General features: G+C 43.3%; 1 protein-coding gene across 1 annotated transcript in view; it reads left to right on the top strand.

The window, feature by feature from the left end:
- LOC111960899 (transportin-1) overlaps positions 1–14884 on the top strand; it is a 47016-nt gene extending 32132 nt beyond the window's left edge. Inside the window, exons 13-21 of the mRNA XM_070439530.1 lie at positions 5300–5501; positions 5873–6012; positions 6271–6369; positions 6457–6552; positions 10358–10433; positions 11610–11709; positions 11897–11971; positions 12086–12225; positions 12395–14884. Of these exons, the coding sequence (XP_070295631.1) occupies positions 5300–5501; positions 5873–6012; positions 6271–6369; positions 6457–6552; positions 10358–10433; positions 11610–11709; positions 11897–11971; positions 12086–12193 (896 nt within the window). The 3' untranslated portion in view covers positions 12194–12225; positions 12395–14884. The remainder of the gene's footprint in view (positions 1–5299; positions 5502–5872; positions 6013–6270; positions 6370–6456; positions 6553–10357; positions 10434–11609; positions 11710–11896; positions 11972–12085; positions 12226–12394) is intronic.
- Positions 14885–17771: the final 2887 nt, after the last annotated feature.

Below are 17771 nucleotides of genomic sequence, written 5' to 3'. Positions count from 1 at the left end.
GATGCCAACTCACACAAGCCAGCTGGCACAAACAAGATGATGTTTACATGCAAAAAAGCAAGCACTAAACAAAACTCTCCCTCACGCAAGTGTCTCACACACAACCCTGTGTCCCTCATGCAAGTGTCACACAAACCCCATGTCCTCAACGCAACAGTGTCTCACACAACCCCGTGTCCCTCACGCAAACCATGTCCCTCACAACCAGGTCCCTCACGCAAGTGTCTCACAACAACCCCATGTCCCTCACGCAACAGTGTCTCACACAACCCGTGTCCCTCACGCAACAGTGTCTCACCAAACCATGCACCAACCCCGTGTCCCTCACGCAAGTGTTCTCACACAACCCCGTGCCCTCCAGCAAAGTGTCTCACACAAACCCAATGTCCCTCACGCAACAGTGTCTCACACAACCTTGTCCCTCACGCAAGTGTCTCACACACCCCATGTACCTCACGCAACATGTCTCACACAACCCATGTCCCTCACGCAAGTGTCTCACACAACCCCGTGTCCCTCACGCAAGTGTCAAAAACACAACCCATGTTCCTCACCGCAAAACAGTGTCTCACACAACCTCGTGTCCCTCACGCCAAGTGTCTCACACAACCCATGTCCCTCACGCAAACAGTGTCTCACACACCCCCGTGTCCTCACGCAAGTGTCTCACACAACCCATGTCCCTCAGCCAACAGTGTCTCACACACCCCCGTGTCCCTCACGCAAGTTGTCTCACACAAACCCCATGTCCCTCACGCACCAGTGTCTTCACACACCCACCGTGTCCCTTCACACAACAGTGTCTCACACACCCCGTGTCACTCACGCAACAGTGTCTCACACACCCCGTGTCCCTCACAACAACAACGGACGTGTGTGTCTCACATAGGCTGAGCGAGGGTCTTCTGCACCAGGTTGACACAGCGCTGGTACACCGGGCTCGACAGTAGGGCAGGAAAACCACTCTGGAGAGACGTGGCTACTGACGACAGGCACTGAGAGATGGAGGGAGAGCGATGGGAAGGAGAGAGAGAGAGAAAAGTTTGATGTGACAAGAGGAGGATAAATGAGGAAGAAATAATAGACGACCTTGATCACCTCAGTTAAAGGTAGTAACTTAAACATTTTACTAATTGTTTAACAGAGTGGAGCATGGTTTGCTGAAGAGTAGAAAAAACTCCCCTGGACGATAGTGTTCTTTTGGGTCGTGATGAAGGGACAGGATGGAGGCTCACCTCTAGTAAAGGGAACATTATTTAGGAGGACAAGGGAGGCTCGACCTCTAGTAAAGGGAACATTATTAGAGGACAGGGAGCTCACCTCACTTAGTTAAAGGGAAGCATTATATGAGAGACAGTGAGGCTCACCTCTAGTAAAGGGAACATTATTAGAGGACAGGGAGGCTCACCTCTAGTAAAGGAACATTATTAGAGGACAGGGAGGCTCACCTCTAGTAAAGGGAACATTATTAGAGGACAGTGAGGGCTCACCTCTAGTAAAAGGAAGCATTATTAGAGGACAGGGAAGCTCACCTCTAGTAGAAGGGAACATTATTAGAGGAACAGGAGGGCTCACCTCTAGTAAAGGGAACATTATTTAGAGGACAGGGAGGCTCACCTCTAGTAAGGGAACATTATTAGAGGAAGTGAGTCACCTCTAGTAAGGGAAACATTATTAAGAGGACAGTGAGGACTCACCTCTAGTAAAGGGAACATTATTAGAGGACAGTGAGGCTCACCTCTAGTAAAGGGAACATTATTAGGAGGACAGTGAGGCTCACCTCTAGTAAAGGGAACATTATTATGAGAGACAGTGAGGCTCACTCTAGTAAAGGGAACATTATTAGAGGACAGTGAGGCTCACCTCAGTAAAGAACATTATTAGAGGACAGGGAGCTCACCTCTAGTAAAGGAACATTATTAGAGGACAGTGAGGCACAGCTCTAGTAAGGAACATTATTAGAGGACAGGGAGGCTCACCTCTAGTTAAAGACAACATTATTAGAGGACAGTGAGGCTCACCTCTAGTAAAGGGAACATATTAGAGGACAGGGAGGCTCACCTCTAGTAAAGGGAACATTATGAGAGGACAGGGAGGCTCACCTCTAGTAAAGGGAACATTATTAGAGGACAGTGAGACTCACCTCTCAGTAAAGGGAAACATTATTAGAGGACAGTGAGGCTCACCTCTAGTAAAGGAAACATTATTAGAGGACAGTGAGGCTCACCTCTAGTAAAGGGAACATTATTAGAGGACAGTGAGGCTCACCTCTAGTAAACGGGAACATTATTAGAGGACAGTGAGGCTCACCTCTAGTAAAGGGAACATTATTTAGAGGACAGTGAGGCTCACCTCTAGTAAAGGGAACAGATCCTTGTCTTCGTCCTTCAGCTGGTTCCACTTTGCTATCAGTGGAGGCATCAGCATCTTGAATGTACTCCCAAACACATACAGTAAAGCCCACATTAGACCACACAACTAAACACATACAGTAAAGACCACATTAGGACCACAACAACTAAACACATACAGTAAAGCCCAACATTTAGACCACACAACTAAACACACATACAGTAAAGCCCACATTAGACAAACACAACTAAACACATACAGATAAAGCCCACATTACAACACAACTAATCCATACAGTAAAGCCCACATTAGACCACACAACTAATCACATACTGTAAAGCCCACATTAGACAACACAAACTAAACACATACATTAAAGCCTAATTTAGACCACACAACTAAACACATACAGTAAAGCCACATCATTAGACAACACATACTAAACACATACAGTAAAGCCCACATTCAGACCACACAACTAAACACATACAGTAAAGCCCTACATTTAGACACACAAACTAAACAACATACAGTAAAGCCACATTTAGACCACAAACTAAAAACACATACAGTAAAAGCCCACATTAGACAACACAAACTTTCTCTCCTGCCTTATCCACTCCTCTCTCCCCTCTCTCTTCTGCCTTAACACCAAATAAACAACACAGGCTGAAAGGGGAAACTACAGTGCAAATGCAGTTTTGCTCGAGTCATAGCTGTAATCATTTGGGAGACAGAGAGCGTACGTAGTGTATGTGTGTGTGTGTACCGGCTTGTTGAGGTGCGTGTCCCACGGAGTCCAGCAAGCGTCCCTAATAGCATCGTACAGTATAAGCAGGTTCTTGTGTTGGTACCTTGTTGAAGGCAAACACCAGAGTGTCCAGGATGTAGGCCAGGTAGGAACCAACTCTGTACACGCTCTTCTTCCAGAGTGGCAAAGGCACTGGGGGGGAGAGATAGTGGAAAGGAGAGGGGGAGAGAGGAGGGGATAAGGCAGAGGAGAGAAGAGAGGGGGAGAGAGAAGAGGGGGTAAGGCCAGAAGAGAAAGACGAGGGGAGAGAGGAGGGGGATAAGGCAGAAGAGAAGAGTGGGGAGAGAAGAGGAGGGGGATAAAGGCAGGAGAGAAGAATGAGGGGGAATGAAGGAGTGGGAATATGGCAGTAGAAGAAAGAGGAGGGGAGATGAGGAGGGAGGATAAGCGCAGAAGAGAAAGAGAGGGGGAGGAAGGGAGGGGATAGGCAGGAGAGAAAGAGAGGGGGAGAGAGGAGGGTGATGAGCCAGAAGAGAAAGAAGAAGGGCGAGAGAGGAAAAGGGTGGGGGATTTAAGCCAGGGAAAGGGGAGGGAAAAAAGGAGAGGGGAGAGAGGAGTGGATCAAGGCAGAATGAGGAAAGAGAGGGGGAGAGAGGAGGGGGATAAGGCAGAGGAAAGAGAGGGGGAGAGAGGAGTGGGGATAAAGGCAGAAGAGAAAAGAGAGGGGAGAGAGGAGTGGGATAAGGCAGAGAGAAAGAGAGGGGGGAGAGAGGAGGGGGATAAGGCAGGAGAGAAAGAGAGGGGGACGAGAGGAGGGGATAAGGCAGAAGAGGAAAGAGAGGGGAGAGAGGAGTGGGATAAAAGCAGAAGAGAAAGAGAGGGAGGAGAGAGCAGTGATAAGGCAGGAGAGAAAGATGAGTGGCGAGAAGGAGTGGATAAGGCAGGGAGAGAAAGAGAGGGGAATAGAGAGGAGTGGGATTAAGGCAGGAGAGGGGAGAGAGGAGGGGGATAAGGCAGGAGAGAAAGAGAGGGCGGAGAGAGGAGTGGGATAAGCAGGAGGAGAAAGAGAGGGGAGAGAGGAGTGGGATAAGGCAGGAGAGAAAGAGGGGGGGGAGAGAGAGTTGGGTATAAGGCAGGAGAGAAAGAGAGGGGAGAGAGGAAGGGGATAAGGGCAGTGAGAAAAGAGAGGGGTGAGAGAGGAGGGGATAAGGCAGGAGAGAAAGAGAGGGGGAGAAGAGGAGGGGAATAAGGCAGGAGAGAAAGAGGGGGGAGAGAGGAGGGATAAGGCAGGAGAAAAGAGAGGGGGAGAGGAGGATTGGATAAGGCAGAGAGAGAGGGAAGAGGAGGGGGATAAGGGCAGGAGAGAAAGAGAGGGGGAGAGAGGAAGTGGGATAAGGCAGGAGAGAAAGAGAGGGGAGAGAGGAGTGGATAAGCAGCGAGAGAAAGAGAGGGGCGAGAGAGGAGGGGATAAGGCAGGAGAGAAAGGAGACGGGGAGAGAGGAGGGGAATTAAGCCAGGAGAGAAAGAATAGAGGGGGAGAGAGGAGGGGATAAGGCAGGAAGAGAAAGAGACGGAGATGAAGGGAGGGGATAAGGCAGGAGAGAAAGAAGAGGGGGAGGCAGGAGGGGGATAAGGCAGGAGAGAAACGAGCAGGGGAGAGGAGGGAGGGGGATAAGGCAGCGAGAGAAAGAGAGGGGGAGAGAGGAGGGGATTAAGGGCAGGAGAGAAAGAGAGGGGGATAAGGCAGGAGAGAAAGAGAGGGGGAGAGGAGGGGTCCGAACGGGAGACGCGTGATTTTTTTAACGCAGGAGAGAAAGAGAGGGGAGAGAGGAGGGGGATAAGGCAGGAGAGAAAGAGAGGGCGTATAAGGATGAGAGAAAGAAGGGGACGAGAGGCAAGGGAGGGGATTTAAGGCAGAAGAGAAAGGTGTTTTCGTGAGAGAAAATAAAAAGGTTTTTTAGAAACAACCACTTACAGTCAGCTTCTTCTTTTTGAACTGTTGTTCAAAAACTTTTGATTGGCATCAAACTGATCGTCACAATGATCATCATCTTTACTTCAACTCCCAGGGACTTCGTTCCCAGCTTTAGAACCCAGAGCCACTTATTACTGATCATTTTAGAAATAAATCAAGACATCTGGTCAAACATAACCACAGCTACACAACAAGCTGACCACATGCTGACTCACCTGCAGGGCAGCCTCGCTGCACCCTCTTGTTGGAGTCCAGGATGCGTTTGAGGAAGCTCAGGCATCCAGTGGCTTCAGATAGGTGTTCAGGAGGGCTGGCTGACCACCCAGTGGGCATATCGACTCAGGGCGCCAAGCAGTTGATGGAGCGCACCACGGGCCTTTCTCATCACTCAGACACTGCACCAGTGGGAGATGAGCTCTGCAGGTTAGGGGATCATACCCTGCATACAACCTGGCGAAAATGACATGGGGTTAGACTATGGGTTCTACTGCATGCTTTTTAAGATCAGCGGTTGAAAATAGGTAAAGAGAGGATTGTCTTGTGATAGTCCTTCGTTTCAGGTTGCCATGTTAGAATACCCCTGACAGCTAGAATAAAGCAAACTTCCTGGACCAACACAAGTGGATAAACACATTCCTTTTCACCGACAACTCATCTCCACTTTGCTTTCTACCCTACGATGGCAGACGTATACCACTCTGCTTCCTTCCCGCCGTGCCCGACCAGTAAAGTCTTTTGCTAGCTACCCTCGCGTCCCAGGAGATAACTCTCTGCCTCCCAGCGATGGCCCCCAGGACCAGTAACTTACCTTTAGCCAGCCGTGGCCAGCAGATCAACACTGCTAGTCCTTACCCTCAGCGATGGCCAGAGTCACTTGATTCCAACCTCAGGAGGCCCCAGACCAGTATACCAGTCCTGCAGTCCTCTGCGTCCCGTACAGTTACCAGTCGCTATCTTACCTCAGCGATGGCCCCCAGGATCCAGTATACCAGTCTCTGCTAGCCTTACCCCCCAGCGATCAGCCTGGTACTCTATTCTCTTACACCAGACTGGCAGTAACACACAGCCTGGTACTCTATTCTCTTACACCAGACTGGCAGTAACAAACCGGCTGATATACAAGATGCGTATAGTAGTCTGAATGTCAGGTTATCAGTTACCAATGATTTAAACTTCTTTCTCTTCTGTGCAGCTGATTTCATGCCTATACTAGGCACTAATCTGAACCCAGAGTTGATATCAGTGTGCAACAATGCAACGTGGGCAATCGGAGAGATATCTATACAAATGGGTGAGTGTCCGGAAATTGTCAGAAAGCGTTCACACATACCAGCTTGGATACATTCCCTGACCTCCCTTCTCCTTCCCCTCTCCCCAGGGGCTGAGATGCAGCCCTACGTGACCATGGTCCTGCACCAGCTGGTTGAGATCATCAACAGGCCCAACACCCCAAAGACCCTGCTGGAGAACACAGGTACCACCACAAGGTGGCGCTGCAGGCTGTGCTGAACCTGCCATCCACACAGGGAGATGTTACACAGCACAGTCAGTCAGGGCCACTCTGGGTGCGCCCCAATGAAATCTCCTTTCTCCTGAAGTGTGCACTCGTTCAATTCCCTTCATGGATTTGAAGGGAAATTACTGGTATATGAAAACTCCTCGTAGCCCATGCCAACACCAATCCAATGCTACACCAGCTGGGGAGTAGTGAACGAGTGCAGATTTCAGGAAGAAGGAGAGGTTATTGGGACTCACCTCTGACTGGAGTGGAGGCCATTAATCTCCATCTGAAAGCCTCCCCATGCTCTGGGCCTTACAGGTTTTGCCGGTTTCAACCAAACATCCCAACTATTTGGACCCAATGATCTATGCCTTAGAGGCTGTGTTTATGGGCTGTTGGATCCCTGCTGAAAGATGTGGCTGAGGTGGAAAGAGGGAAATAAAGGAGGGGATAAAGAGTGACAGATTAAGTATTTGTTCCTCATGGAGTAAGAATCTGGGGAAATGCCAAAACCGAGCAAACCCTGTAAGTGTACAGTCTTGGCATTATTAACTGAAATGGATTGATTCTGTTGCACCGTTGGTTGTCAGATTTTTCTAGCTTTATTTCCCTTGAAGTGAAGTTGAAGTGTTGAGCAGCATCAATAGGTGACCATGAGGTCTTAACTGAGACAGTGGAGTGTATAGCTAAATGCTTCAAGAGTTTTCATACGGTTCATTTGACAAACTGAATGTTTACTGAACACTCTGATGATGATGATGATCATAATAATAATAATAATAATAATAATAACTAGTCGTCTTTGCTGACTGAGGAAAGAGCTAATCCCATCCTAAACATTTTTTGGGGTGTTGAGAGAAATGTTATAGCGCCTATACTTATCAAACAAACCTTCGGTTACACTCTGCTTTTATTTAGAGGCTCTAGTCGAATTGGAAATCGTGTTTGGGTAATCCAAAATGGCCACCGACATGAAACTAGAACCCAAACTGAGCCAAAATGAGGGTGAAGTGTAACCTGCTTAACTAACCCCCCTACTACACCCCCCAGTAAAACTAGGGAATTTGTAGATGTTGTTCCTGTTTGTTTGTCAGTTTATTTATTTGTTGTTTTTAGTTAGTGTTTTTTTTAAATGTGAATGCATATCTGCCAATATATGTTGAATGTTTAGTTAAAGGATGGCAAACGTTTGATGCAGGATAGGTGGTGGATTGATGGAGCCATAGGGCTATGCTGTTGAGCTCAGTCCACTACCATTCTATTTTAGTACCATAAATGAAAACATAATCGACTTGGTTTCCTTTGGGTTGTTTCATACAAGAACTCTCCTATTCTTCATTTTCAGCTAACCTATCAAAACATTCAGAAAATGTATTCATTTTGATTCTCTTATAGCTCACCAATTTGATCCTTCAAAGCACTTTAAAACACACATACAGTATAAAGTCACATCAACACTATTGAGGTGGATGGGGTTTGAGGCCATATGCAGTGCCTTCAGAAAGTATTCACACCCCTTGAGTTTTCCACATTTTGTTGTGTTACAGCCTGCATTTAAAATATATTCTTTTGGTCACTGGCCTACATGCAATTACCCCTTAGTTATGTTTTTCGAAATGTTTACAAATTAATTACAAATGTTAAGCTGAAATGTCTTGATTCAATAACTAATAAACCCCTTTGTTATGGCAAGCCTAAGTTCAGGAGTAAAAATGTGTCACACAAGTCACATAATAAGTTGCAATAATAGTGTTTAACATGATTGTTGAATGACTACCTCATCTCTGTACCTCACACACTATTATCAGTAAGGTCCCTCAGTCGAGCAGTGAATTTCAAACACAGATTCAACCATAAAGATCAGGGAGGTTTTCCAATGCCTCGCAAAGAAGGGCACCCATTAGGTGATGGGTAAAAAAAAGAAGCTGATATTGAATATCCGTTTGAGCATGGTGAAGTTATTAATTACACTTTGGATGGTGTGTCAATAAACCAAGTCACTAGAAAGATGCATGCAAGCGTCCTTCCCAACTCTGTTGCCGGAGAGGAAGGACACCTCATGGATTTCACCATGAGGCCAATGGTGACTTTAAAACATTTTCAGAATTTAATGGCTGTGATAGGAGAAAACAGATGATGGCTCAACAACATTGTAGTTATTCCACAATACTAACCTAAATGACAGTGAAAATAATACAAATATTCCAAAACATGCAACAAGGCACTAAATTAATACTGCTACAAATGTGGCAAAGTAATTAACTTTTTGTCCTGAGTACAAAGTGCAAATCCAATACAACACATTACTTACTACCACTCTCCATATTTTCAAGCATAGTTGTTGCTGCATCATGTTATGGGTATGCTTGTAATTGTTAAGGACTGGGGAGTTTTTCAGGATAAAAAATGAGTGGAATGGAGCTAAGCACATGTGGAAATCCTGGAGTAAATCTGGTTCAGTCTGCTTTCTACCAGACACTGGGAGATGAATTCACCTTTCAGCAGGACAAGAACCTAAAACACAATTCCAAATCTACACTGGAGTTGCTTATCAAGAAGACACTGAATGTTCCTGAGTGGCCGAGTTACAGTTTTGACTTTGAAAAATCTATGGCAAGACCTGCAAATGTTTGTCTAGCAATGATCAACAACCAACTTGACAAAGCTTGACACATCTTTTAAAGGATAATGGGCAAATGTTGCACAATCCAGGTGTGGAAAGTTCTTAGAGACTTACCCAGAAAGACACACAGCTGTAATCGCTGCCAAAGGTCCTTCTAGTATTGACTCAGGAGTGTGAATACTTATGTAAATTCGATATTTCTCTATTTAATTTTCAATACATTTGCAAACGTTAAAAAAAAAGTACTTTTTAATTTTGTCGTTAATAGGTATTGTGTGTAGATGGGTGAGGAAAAACAAACAATTTAATACATTTTGAATACAGGCTGTAACACAACAAATGTGAAAGTTAAGGGGTATGAGTACTTTCTGAAGGCACTGTGTAGCTATAACCCCTCCCCTCCATCCTCATTTGCAGCCAATCAGCCTATCCTGCACTGAACTTTATTTCTAATGAGCCTATCATCTGCTTTCTGCATGTCTCATTGGACTGTTCATAAATGCCTGTTTCTTAATGAGAATGTTGCATAGTTTTGTGTCTCTTAAACGTAGGTCCTCCTCTCTGTCTCCTCATAAGAACCTGCTGTACTGGATACTAGTCTCCTTCCATGTAGTTGGTCATTTTTTTACAACCAAAAAAAGAAGAAACGTTTTTCTGTTTCTTATGGAAAGATTAACCTTTTTGTGAGTTTAAGGGAGAAACCTCTGAAAGCTCAATTCCCAGCTGCCAACTTCGAGAAGAATAAGAACCTTGTAAACATTCCATACTGGCATTTGGCTAACTAATGACTTCACATTTTACACTTAGAGTTAGATGAAGAACATTAATTTAACGTTTTGGAAAGAGGAGTTTGTCGTAAGAGAACAGACGCCATTTCAACATTCCTATTTCTGACGTCCGAGCAGGCATGTTGCTGTTTGATTGATATTGTGTTGTCAAAGTGTTCTCCCTTAAATGAGGTGTTTGTTTTTAGTGTCATACTAGCCTACACGGGGCAGTAATAATCAACACTAGTGAATTCTTCTGTTTATTATCATACATGGATTCTGTTGATTTATGTTTCTGAGTTGTTTGTTTTTTCTTTATTTTTTTCTCCTCATTGCTCATGTCTTGGTTGGCGTTTGGTGGTGTATAACCGTGATTGCGTTACCTTAGCAATAACAATTGGTCGTCTTGGTTACGTTTGTCCTCAAGAGGTGGCACCCATGCTACAGCAGTTTATAAGACCCTGGTGTGTATTATTCAATCTTTTATTTAATTCATATTCCTCTCCTCTTTCCTCTTTCTCCATGTCTGTCTCTTCCTGTCTCTCTCCTTCCCTGTCTCTGTCTTTCTCTCTTCCTCTCTTTCTTTCTGAAATAAGTATTTTCTGTTTCTCCTGAATCAGTCCGTAATCATTGCCAACCATGTGACTAATCCAGTCCTCCTTTTAGGTCCTCTGTCTGTGATGTATTTTGCTTCAGTAGCACCTTCATGTATTTTATACATTACTGGTTTATTTATTTTACAGTTTGTCATTGTTAATTGTCGCTAACTACTAATTAGTGCATGGGATTAGATTGTCACATGCCTGCTGGTTCAGAAAGGGAAAACAAAAGGCTTCCCTAAAATGTCCAAAGCATTCCACAAAAAAATCCCAAAGCATTCCACAAAAATTCCCCAAAGCATTCCCAGAGCMMYSCSCCCCCCCCCGTTCACTAGTCATCCAGCTGCATGTTCCTATCCCAGAATTCCTCAACTTCCTTTAAGAAAAAAGTTCATATAAAAAGATTTGGCATTTATAATKTGCTATAGTAAAGATGAACCTAAATACCATATGGGCCAAAGTTAAGTTATTTTAACAGTGATAAAACCGTTTTTAGTGACTTACTCGTAAGTGTATAGTTAAGTGCTTTCACACAAAGTTTCAGAAGGACCGTTTTGTTTGATGTGCACCAGTCTGATACTGTTTTAGATTATCTGAGAGAAATTATTTTCTCCCCACAACAATATTTTGTACCTTCCGAAGTAGTCTTTGATAAAAGTAGTTCTGATAATATCAAATCTTCTAAAGGTCTAAAATAAATGATTGTAGATTGAATTCACGAGTATGAAGTAAAAATGGCAAGTTGTCTTTTTTAATATACTATAGGTTATTTTTCTTTTTTTAGTTGCCATATGATCAACAAACCTTGAGGCAATAGATGTAGTATTTTTATATTTTGGAAGGTATTCTATTTATCCATAGTGGAATTTATTGTGTTAACAGGTAATAGTAATATGATATACCTATGCAAGTTCAGTTACATTATTGAGTACAGTCAATGCTAATTTCAGAGTGCTGTAAGGGTATTGAATTGTAATGCTATGCAGTGCTTTAAGGCAGCCCCTCTGGCCTGGTGTAAAACGTGGCTGTTCCTGTTGACAGGTGCACCTCTCTAAGGAACATAAGAGACAATGAGGAAAAAGACTCAGCGTTCCGAGGCATCTGCACTATGATCAGTGTCAACCCTGGAGGAGTGGTACAGGTGAGGCCCCCAGGCATTGCTGCCCTCTAGAGGATAACATAGGAACTGCACTTCTCTTCTCATGGCCCCATCAGGACTAAGAAAAATACAGGAACTGCATTACTGGTTATATGACCCCATGAGTGAGTGATGTTAGCAGAGAAACTCTTGTTGTCTCAAGGCAGACCTTTACTCTCATTTCCTCCAGGACTTTATATTTTTCTGTGATGCAGTGGCCTCGTGGGTAAATCCAAAGGATGATCTGCGAGACATGTTCGGCAAGGTAAAAACTGATAACTGCCACGTAGTCTTGTAGACTCTAGGGGAAGGAGTGAATATCCTGATCCACAATGTGTGCATGCGTGGCTTTGTGCTAATTGTTGTTTGATATTTTCAGATCCTCCATGGGTTCAAGAACCAGGTGGGCGAGGATAACTGGAGGCGTTTCTCAGACCAGTTCCCACTGCCTCTGAAGGAACGGCTGGCGGCCTTCTACGGGGTGTAATGCTTTCCATAGGAACATACCTGTTCAAGGGGGTACTTTGCACATTCATGGTCAAATCTAATTATAGAGCCGAGAGATCCTATCCAAGGCACTTTAGTGTCTGTTTGTTAGCCACCTTATTTGAAGCAAGCAAGCAAAATTAGGAAGGTTTATTCCTAATTTTGCTTACTTAATAATATTGGTCTCACTCTGTGTTTCCAGGTCATTCACTATGGGAGACGACGGACGGGGAACCTCTTATACCCAGGGAACATGTTACCCTTTACTGGGGGTAGGGTCTGCCAGCTGGGGAGGGAGGGGGGTGCGGACCGGGACCCTCCTCAACCTTCTTGACGGGCGGGGTGGGAGGGAGGTGTTAGCCAGCAGAGGCAGTCAATGCCCCCCAAGCAACAGGCGAGGGGGACACGGGGGAGCCAGCAGGCTAACTTAATCAAGGGAGGAAACATTTATTTAATAATTTCAACATCTCATTCAGAAATGAAAAGACATTGTCAGCGTAGCCATTTTTGTTTTCTCTTTTATTTTTTTTATTTTCATTCGAGCTCTCCAGCAACTCTACTGAGTGGACATTTGAATCAAAACGCAGGAAAAAAACAATGCAAAACTTTGTAAATGCTTCTGTCGTTTAGTTGTGGTAAAATCATGGGTTTATACTTACCGGGGGGGGAATAGTGCTGATTGATGATCAGATTTCAGTTAAGAGCTTTTAAATCTATACGTATCGACCAGAAAGTGCCACTGAGAGATAAGTGTAGGGGGAGGGAGTGTAGAACTAGAAAGAATGATACCGACCATAGAATTGATATGGGGGTGGTTATACAATAATGTAGTGGGCATAGAAATAACATTAAAAGTCTGAAAGAAAACAGCATAGCAGCTGTCCTCAACTGCCAGGACAGCTGCTAGCCAAGCAACCACAACAGAGGTAATAGAGTAAAGAAAATGCTGATATTATCGTATTTATCTAACCAGCCATTTTTTTGGGGGGGGGGGGGACACTGCCTTTGCATATCTTCGAATAACAATAGCCTGTCTTTTATTGTAGTCATCAATCAAAGTAATTGCGTTGAGTTAATGAAAGAAAAATTGGTAGTGGCATATTTAAAGTAATAGATTAATAAACAGTATTTTTATGGCAGGTCAGAAGCTGTGTTGAATAAATCATTCAGTCAAACACGTCACAGACAGAAAGAGTGCATATGATTCTATATTTGTTGTGGTTGAAAGTGACTTGTCTTAAAAACAGGAAAATAACTAAGTAGCATGCTTACATCAAAGTGGGAAGTGGGTAAGGAGGGTGTACATCAGTAGAGTGATCTGTGTGTTGCATCATCGGATAGTTGTGGTATTTCTTGCATAGCCTTATGATAAGGTTTCTTAAACAAACATGTAGTTTGTCCTTTTTCAGTTTTCTGTCCGCCCACCACCCCCTATGTTTACCAGAGGCTTTCCAGTCAGTGTCTAGCATGAACTGGGTTTACATACATACAATATATAAACATACAAGTCTGATATTGATATTCTCATCTAGTTGAATCCATATACTGTAGCAGGGTTTTGGTTGTGATTCTAAAAAGAGACCTTGAACACTGCTACATACATGTTAAAACTCTGAGATAAACTCTCAGGCTGCCTCTGTTCTGTGGTGTGGAAGTGATGTGTTCTGTGTGCATGGATGTTTTACTAGCTGCCATAATATCAGCTTTCCTGACCCCATATTGTTTTAAATATCAAATTCTGTCTTTCTCACATTTGTGAAAACAGTACTTGGGCTCGATTGTGGCAACGTAAGACTATATTGTTTAACAGTGTCGGAGGGGGGGGGTTATGGAAACTGCATACAGGGCTTTAGCTGAAAATGTTCACCCTTTTGTTATTAGGACTGTAACACAAGTCCTCCTGTCTTGATAGTTTGTCTGTCTGTGACCTTGGTTGGTTGTCAATCCAAAACTCAACAGCAAGCAATTGTAAAAAAAAAAAAAAAAAGTTAAAAAAAGTTTTATGTACTGTGTTTTTTTTGTTATTGTTGTTGTTGGTTTGCTTTTTTTGTGAAAAGCATGATCTTTGAGGATGATTGTAATGACTGTTTTGAATGCAGGGTATTCGAATGCTTGATTCCTTGCATGTTGGTGGTCCTTTTACATCCCAAACTAGACAAGGGGAGGTGCATTTCAATTGAACTAAAAAGTTACGGAAATTCTTATTTCTTCACTACCCCATTTCGCTGACATACAATATCAGACTTTTATTTTGAAAGTTCAACTTTTATCTCATACATACCTGCAGGACGATTTTCCCCTTAACCTATAACCCACGTGCAAATGTATTGTTTGTTATCTTGTTAAATACTGTGAAGTTAGAACTTAAAGAAAAAAATGTTTTTTGTTCCTTTTTGTTTTGGTGTGTTATTGTTTTGACTCCGTAAAGTGCAAACGTCTTGAGGTCGTTGATTGCCCGAATGTATCCCATGGTGGGTGGGAATACAGTTTTATGCCCAGCCAACCAATCAGATTCACTCTGCAGGTCAGAGTAATTGTTGCAGTATTTTGTCTGCCTCGCAGGGCATATTAAAAGCACTTGTTCAGACAGAAAATGAATTCTGCATACTGTAGTAGACTCACACAATCGCGTACTGATATAGTATTTGTTTACAGGAGACTTATACCACTAAACACCTCTTGTATTACTTCACTGAGTATTCAATATTGTGTAGTCCTTTTCTTTCTGTGTGTGTGTGTGTGTGTGTGTATATATATATATTATATATATATATATATATATATATATATATATATATACACACACGTGTGTGTGTGTGTATATACAGTGGGGAGAACAAGTATTTGATACACTGTGATTTTAACAGGTTTTCCTACTTACAAAGCATTGTAGAGGTCTGTAATTTTTTATCATAGGTACACTTCAACTGTGGGAGACGGAATCTAAAACAAAAATCCAGAAAATCCACATTGTATGATTTTTAAGTAATTTCATTTGCATTTTATTGCATGACATGATATTTGATACATCAGAAAAGCAGAACTTAATATTTGGTAACGAAACACTTTGTTTGCAATTACAGAGATCATACGTTTCCTGATGTTCTTGTCCAGGTTTGCACACACTGCAGCAGGGATTTTGGCCCACTCCTCCATACAGACCTTCTCCAGATCCTTCAGGTTTCGGGGCTGTCGTGGGCAATACGGACTTTCAGCTCCCTCCAAATATTTTCTATTGGGTTCAGGTCTGGAGACTGGCTAGGCCACTCCAGGCCTTGAGATGCTTCTTACGGAGCACTCACTCCTTAGTTGCCCTGGCTGTGGTTTTGGGTCGTTGTCATGCTGGAAGACCCTACTGAGGGAAGGAGGTTGTTGGCCAAGATCTCGCGATACATGGCCCCATCCTCCCCCTCAATACGGTGCAGTCGTCCTGTCCCCTTTGCAGAAAAGCATCTCCAAAGAATGATGTTTCCACCTCCATGCTTCACGGTTGGGGATGTGTTCTTTGGAATTGTACTCATCTTCTTTTCCTCCAAACACGGCGAGTGGAGTTTAGACCAAAAAGCTCAATTTTTGTCTCATCAGACCACATGACCTTCTCCCATTCCTCCTCTGGATCATCCAGATGGTCATTGGCAAACTTCAGATGGGCCTGGACATGCGCTGGCTTGAGCAGGGGGACCTTGCGTGCGCTGCAGGATTTTAATCCATGACGGCGTAGTGTGTTACTAATGGTTTTCTTTAGACTGTGGTCCCAGCTCTGTTCAGGTCATTGACCAGGTCCTGCCGTGTAGTTCTGGCTGATCCCTCACCTTCTCCTGATCATTGATGCCCACGAGGTGAGATCTTGCATGGAGCCCCAGACTGAGGGGATTGACCGTCATCTTGAACTTCTTCCATTTTCTAATATTTGCGCACACAGTTGTTGTTGCCTTCTCACCAAGCTGCTTGCCTATTGTCCTGTAGCCCATCCCAGCCTTGTGCAGGTCTACAATTTTATCCCTGATGTCCTTACACAGCTCTCTAGTCTTGGCCATTGTGGAGAGGTTGGAGTCTGTTTGATTGGAGTGTGTGGACAGGTGTCTTTTATACAGGTAACGGAGTTCAAACAGGTGCAGTTACTACAGGTAATGTGGAGAACGGAGGACTTCTTAATGAAACTAACGGTCTGTGAGAGCCGGAATTCTTACTGGTTGGTAGGTGATCAAATACTTATGTCATGCAATAAAATGCAAATTCATTACTTAAAATCATACAATGTGATCTTCTGGATTTTTTTTTTGATTCCGTCTCTCACAGTTGAAGTGTACCTATGATAAAATTACAGACCTCTACATGCTTTGTAAGTAGGAAAACCTGCAAAATCGGCAGTGTATCAAATACTTGTTCTCCCCACTGTATATGTATATATATACACATACATACATATATACACATACATACATATATACACATACATACATATGTATGTATGTATGTGTGTATATATATATATACACATACATACATACATATATACACATACATACATATATATATACACACATATGTGTGTGTGTATATATGTATATATATATGTGTGTATGTATGTATGTGTGTACATATATAGATATACATATGTATATATATGTGTATGTGTGTGTACATACACCGACACAGTTGAAGTCGGAAGTTTACATACACCTTAGCCAAATACATTTAAATTCAGTTTTTCACAATTCCTGACATTTAATCCTAGTAAAGATTCCCTGTCTTAGGTCAGTTAGGATCACCACTTTATTTTCATAAAGTGAAATGTCAGAATAATAATAGAGTGATTTATTTTAGCTTTTATTTCTTTCATCACATTCCCAGTTGGTCAGAAGTTTACATACACTCAATTAGTATTTGGTAGAATTGCCTTTAAATTGTTTAACTTGGGTCAAACGTTTCGGGTAGCCTTCCACAAGCTTCCCACAATAAGTTGGGTGAATTTTGTCCCATTCTTCCTGACAGAGCTGGTGTAACTAAGTCAGGTTTGTAGGGCTCCATGCTCGCACACGCTTTTTCAGTTCTGCCCATACATTTTATTTTGGATTGAGGTCAGGGCTTTGTGATGGCCACTCCAATACCTTGACTTTGTTGTCCTTAAGCCATTTTGCCACAACTTTGGAAGTACGCTTGGGGTCATTGTCCATTTGGAAGACCCATTTGCGACCAAGGTTTAACTTCCTGACTGATGTCTTGAGATGTTGCTTCAATATATCCACATAATTTACCTCCTCATGAAGACATCTATTTTGTGAAGTGACCTAGTCCCTCCTGCAGCATTGCACCCCCACAACATGATGCTGCCACCCCCGTGCTTCACGGTTGGGATAGTGTTCTTCGGCTTGCAAGCTTCCCCCTTTTTCCTCCAAACATAATGATGGTCATTATGGCCAAACAGTTCTATTTTTGTTTCATCAGACTAGAGGACATTTCTCCAAAAAGTATGATTTTTGTCCCCATGTGCAGTTGCAAACCGTAGTCTGGCTTTTTTTATGGCGGTTTTGGAGCAGTGGCTTCTTCCTTGCTGAGCGGCCTTTCAGGTTATGTCG

The sequence above is a fragment of the Salvelinus sp. IW2-2015 genome, linkage group LG4q.1:29 (genome assembly GCF_002910315.2).
Source record: "Salvelinus sp. IW2-2015 linkage group LG4q.1:29, ASM291031v2, whole genome shotgun sequence".
In the NCBI taxonomy this organism is placed as follows: Eukaryota; Metazoa; Chordata; class Actinopteri; order Salmoniformes; family Salmonidae; genus Salvelinus; species Salvelinus sp. IW2-2015.
The sequence above is the reverse complement of the archived record's forward strand: the minus strand, read 5'-3'. Positions and strand labels throughout refer to the sequence as shown.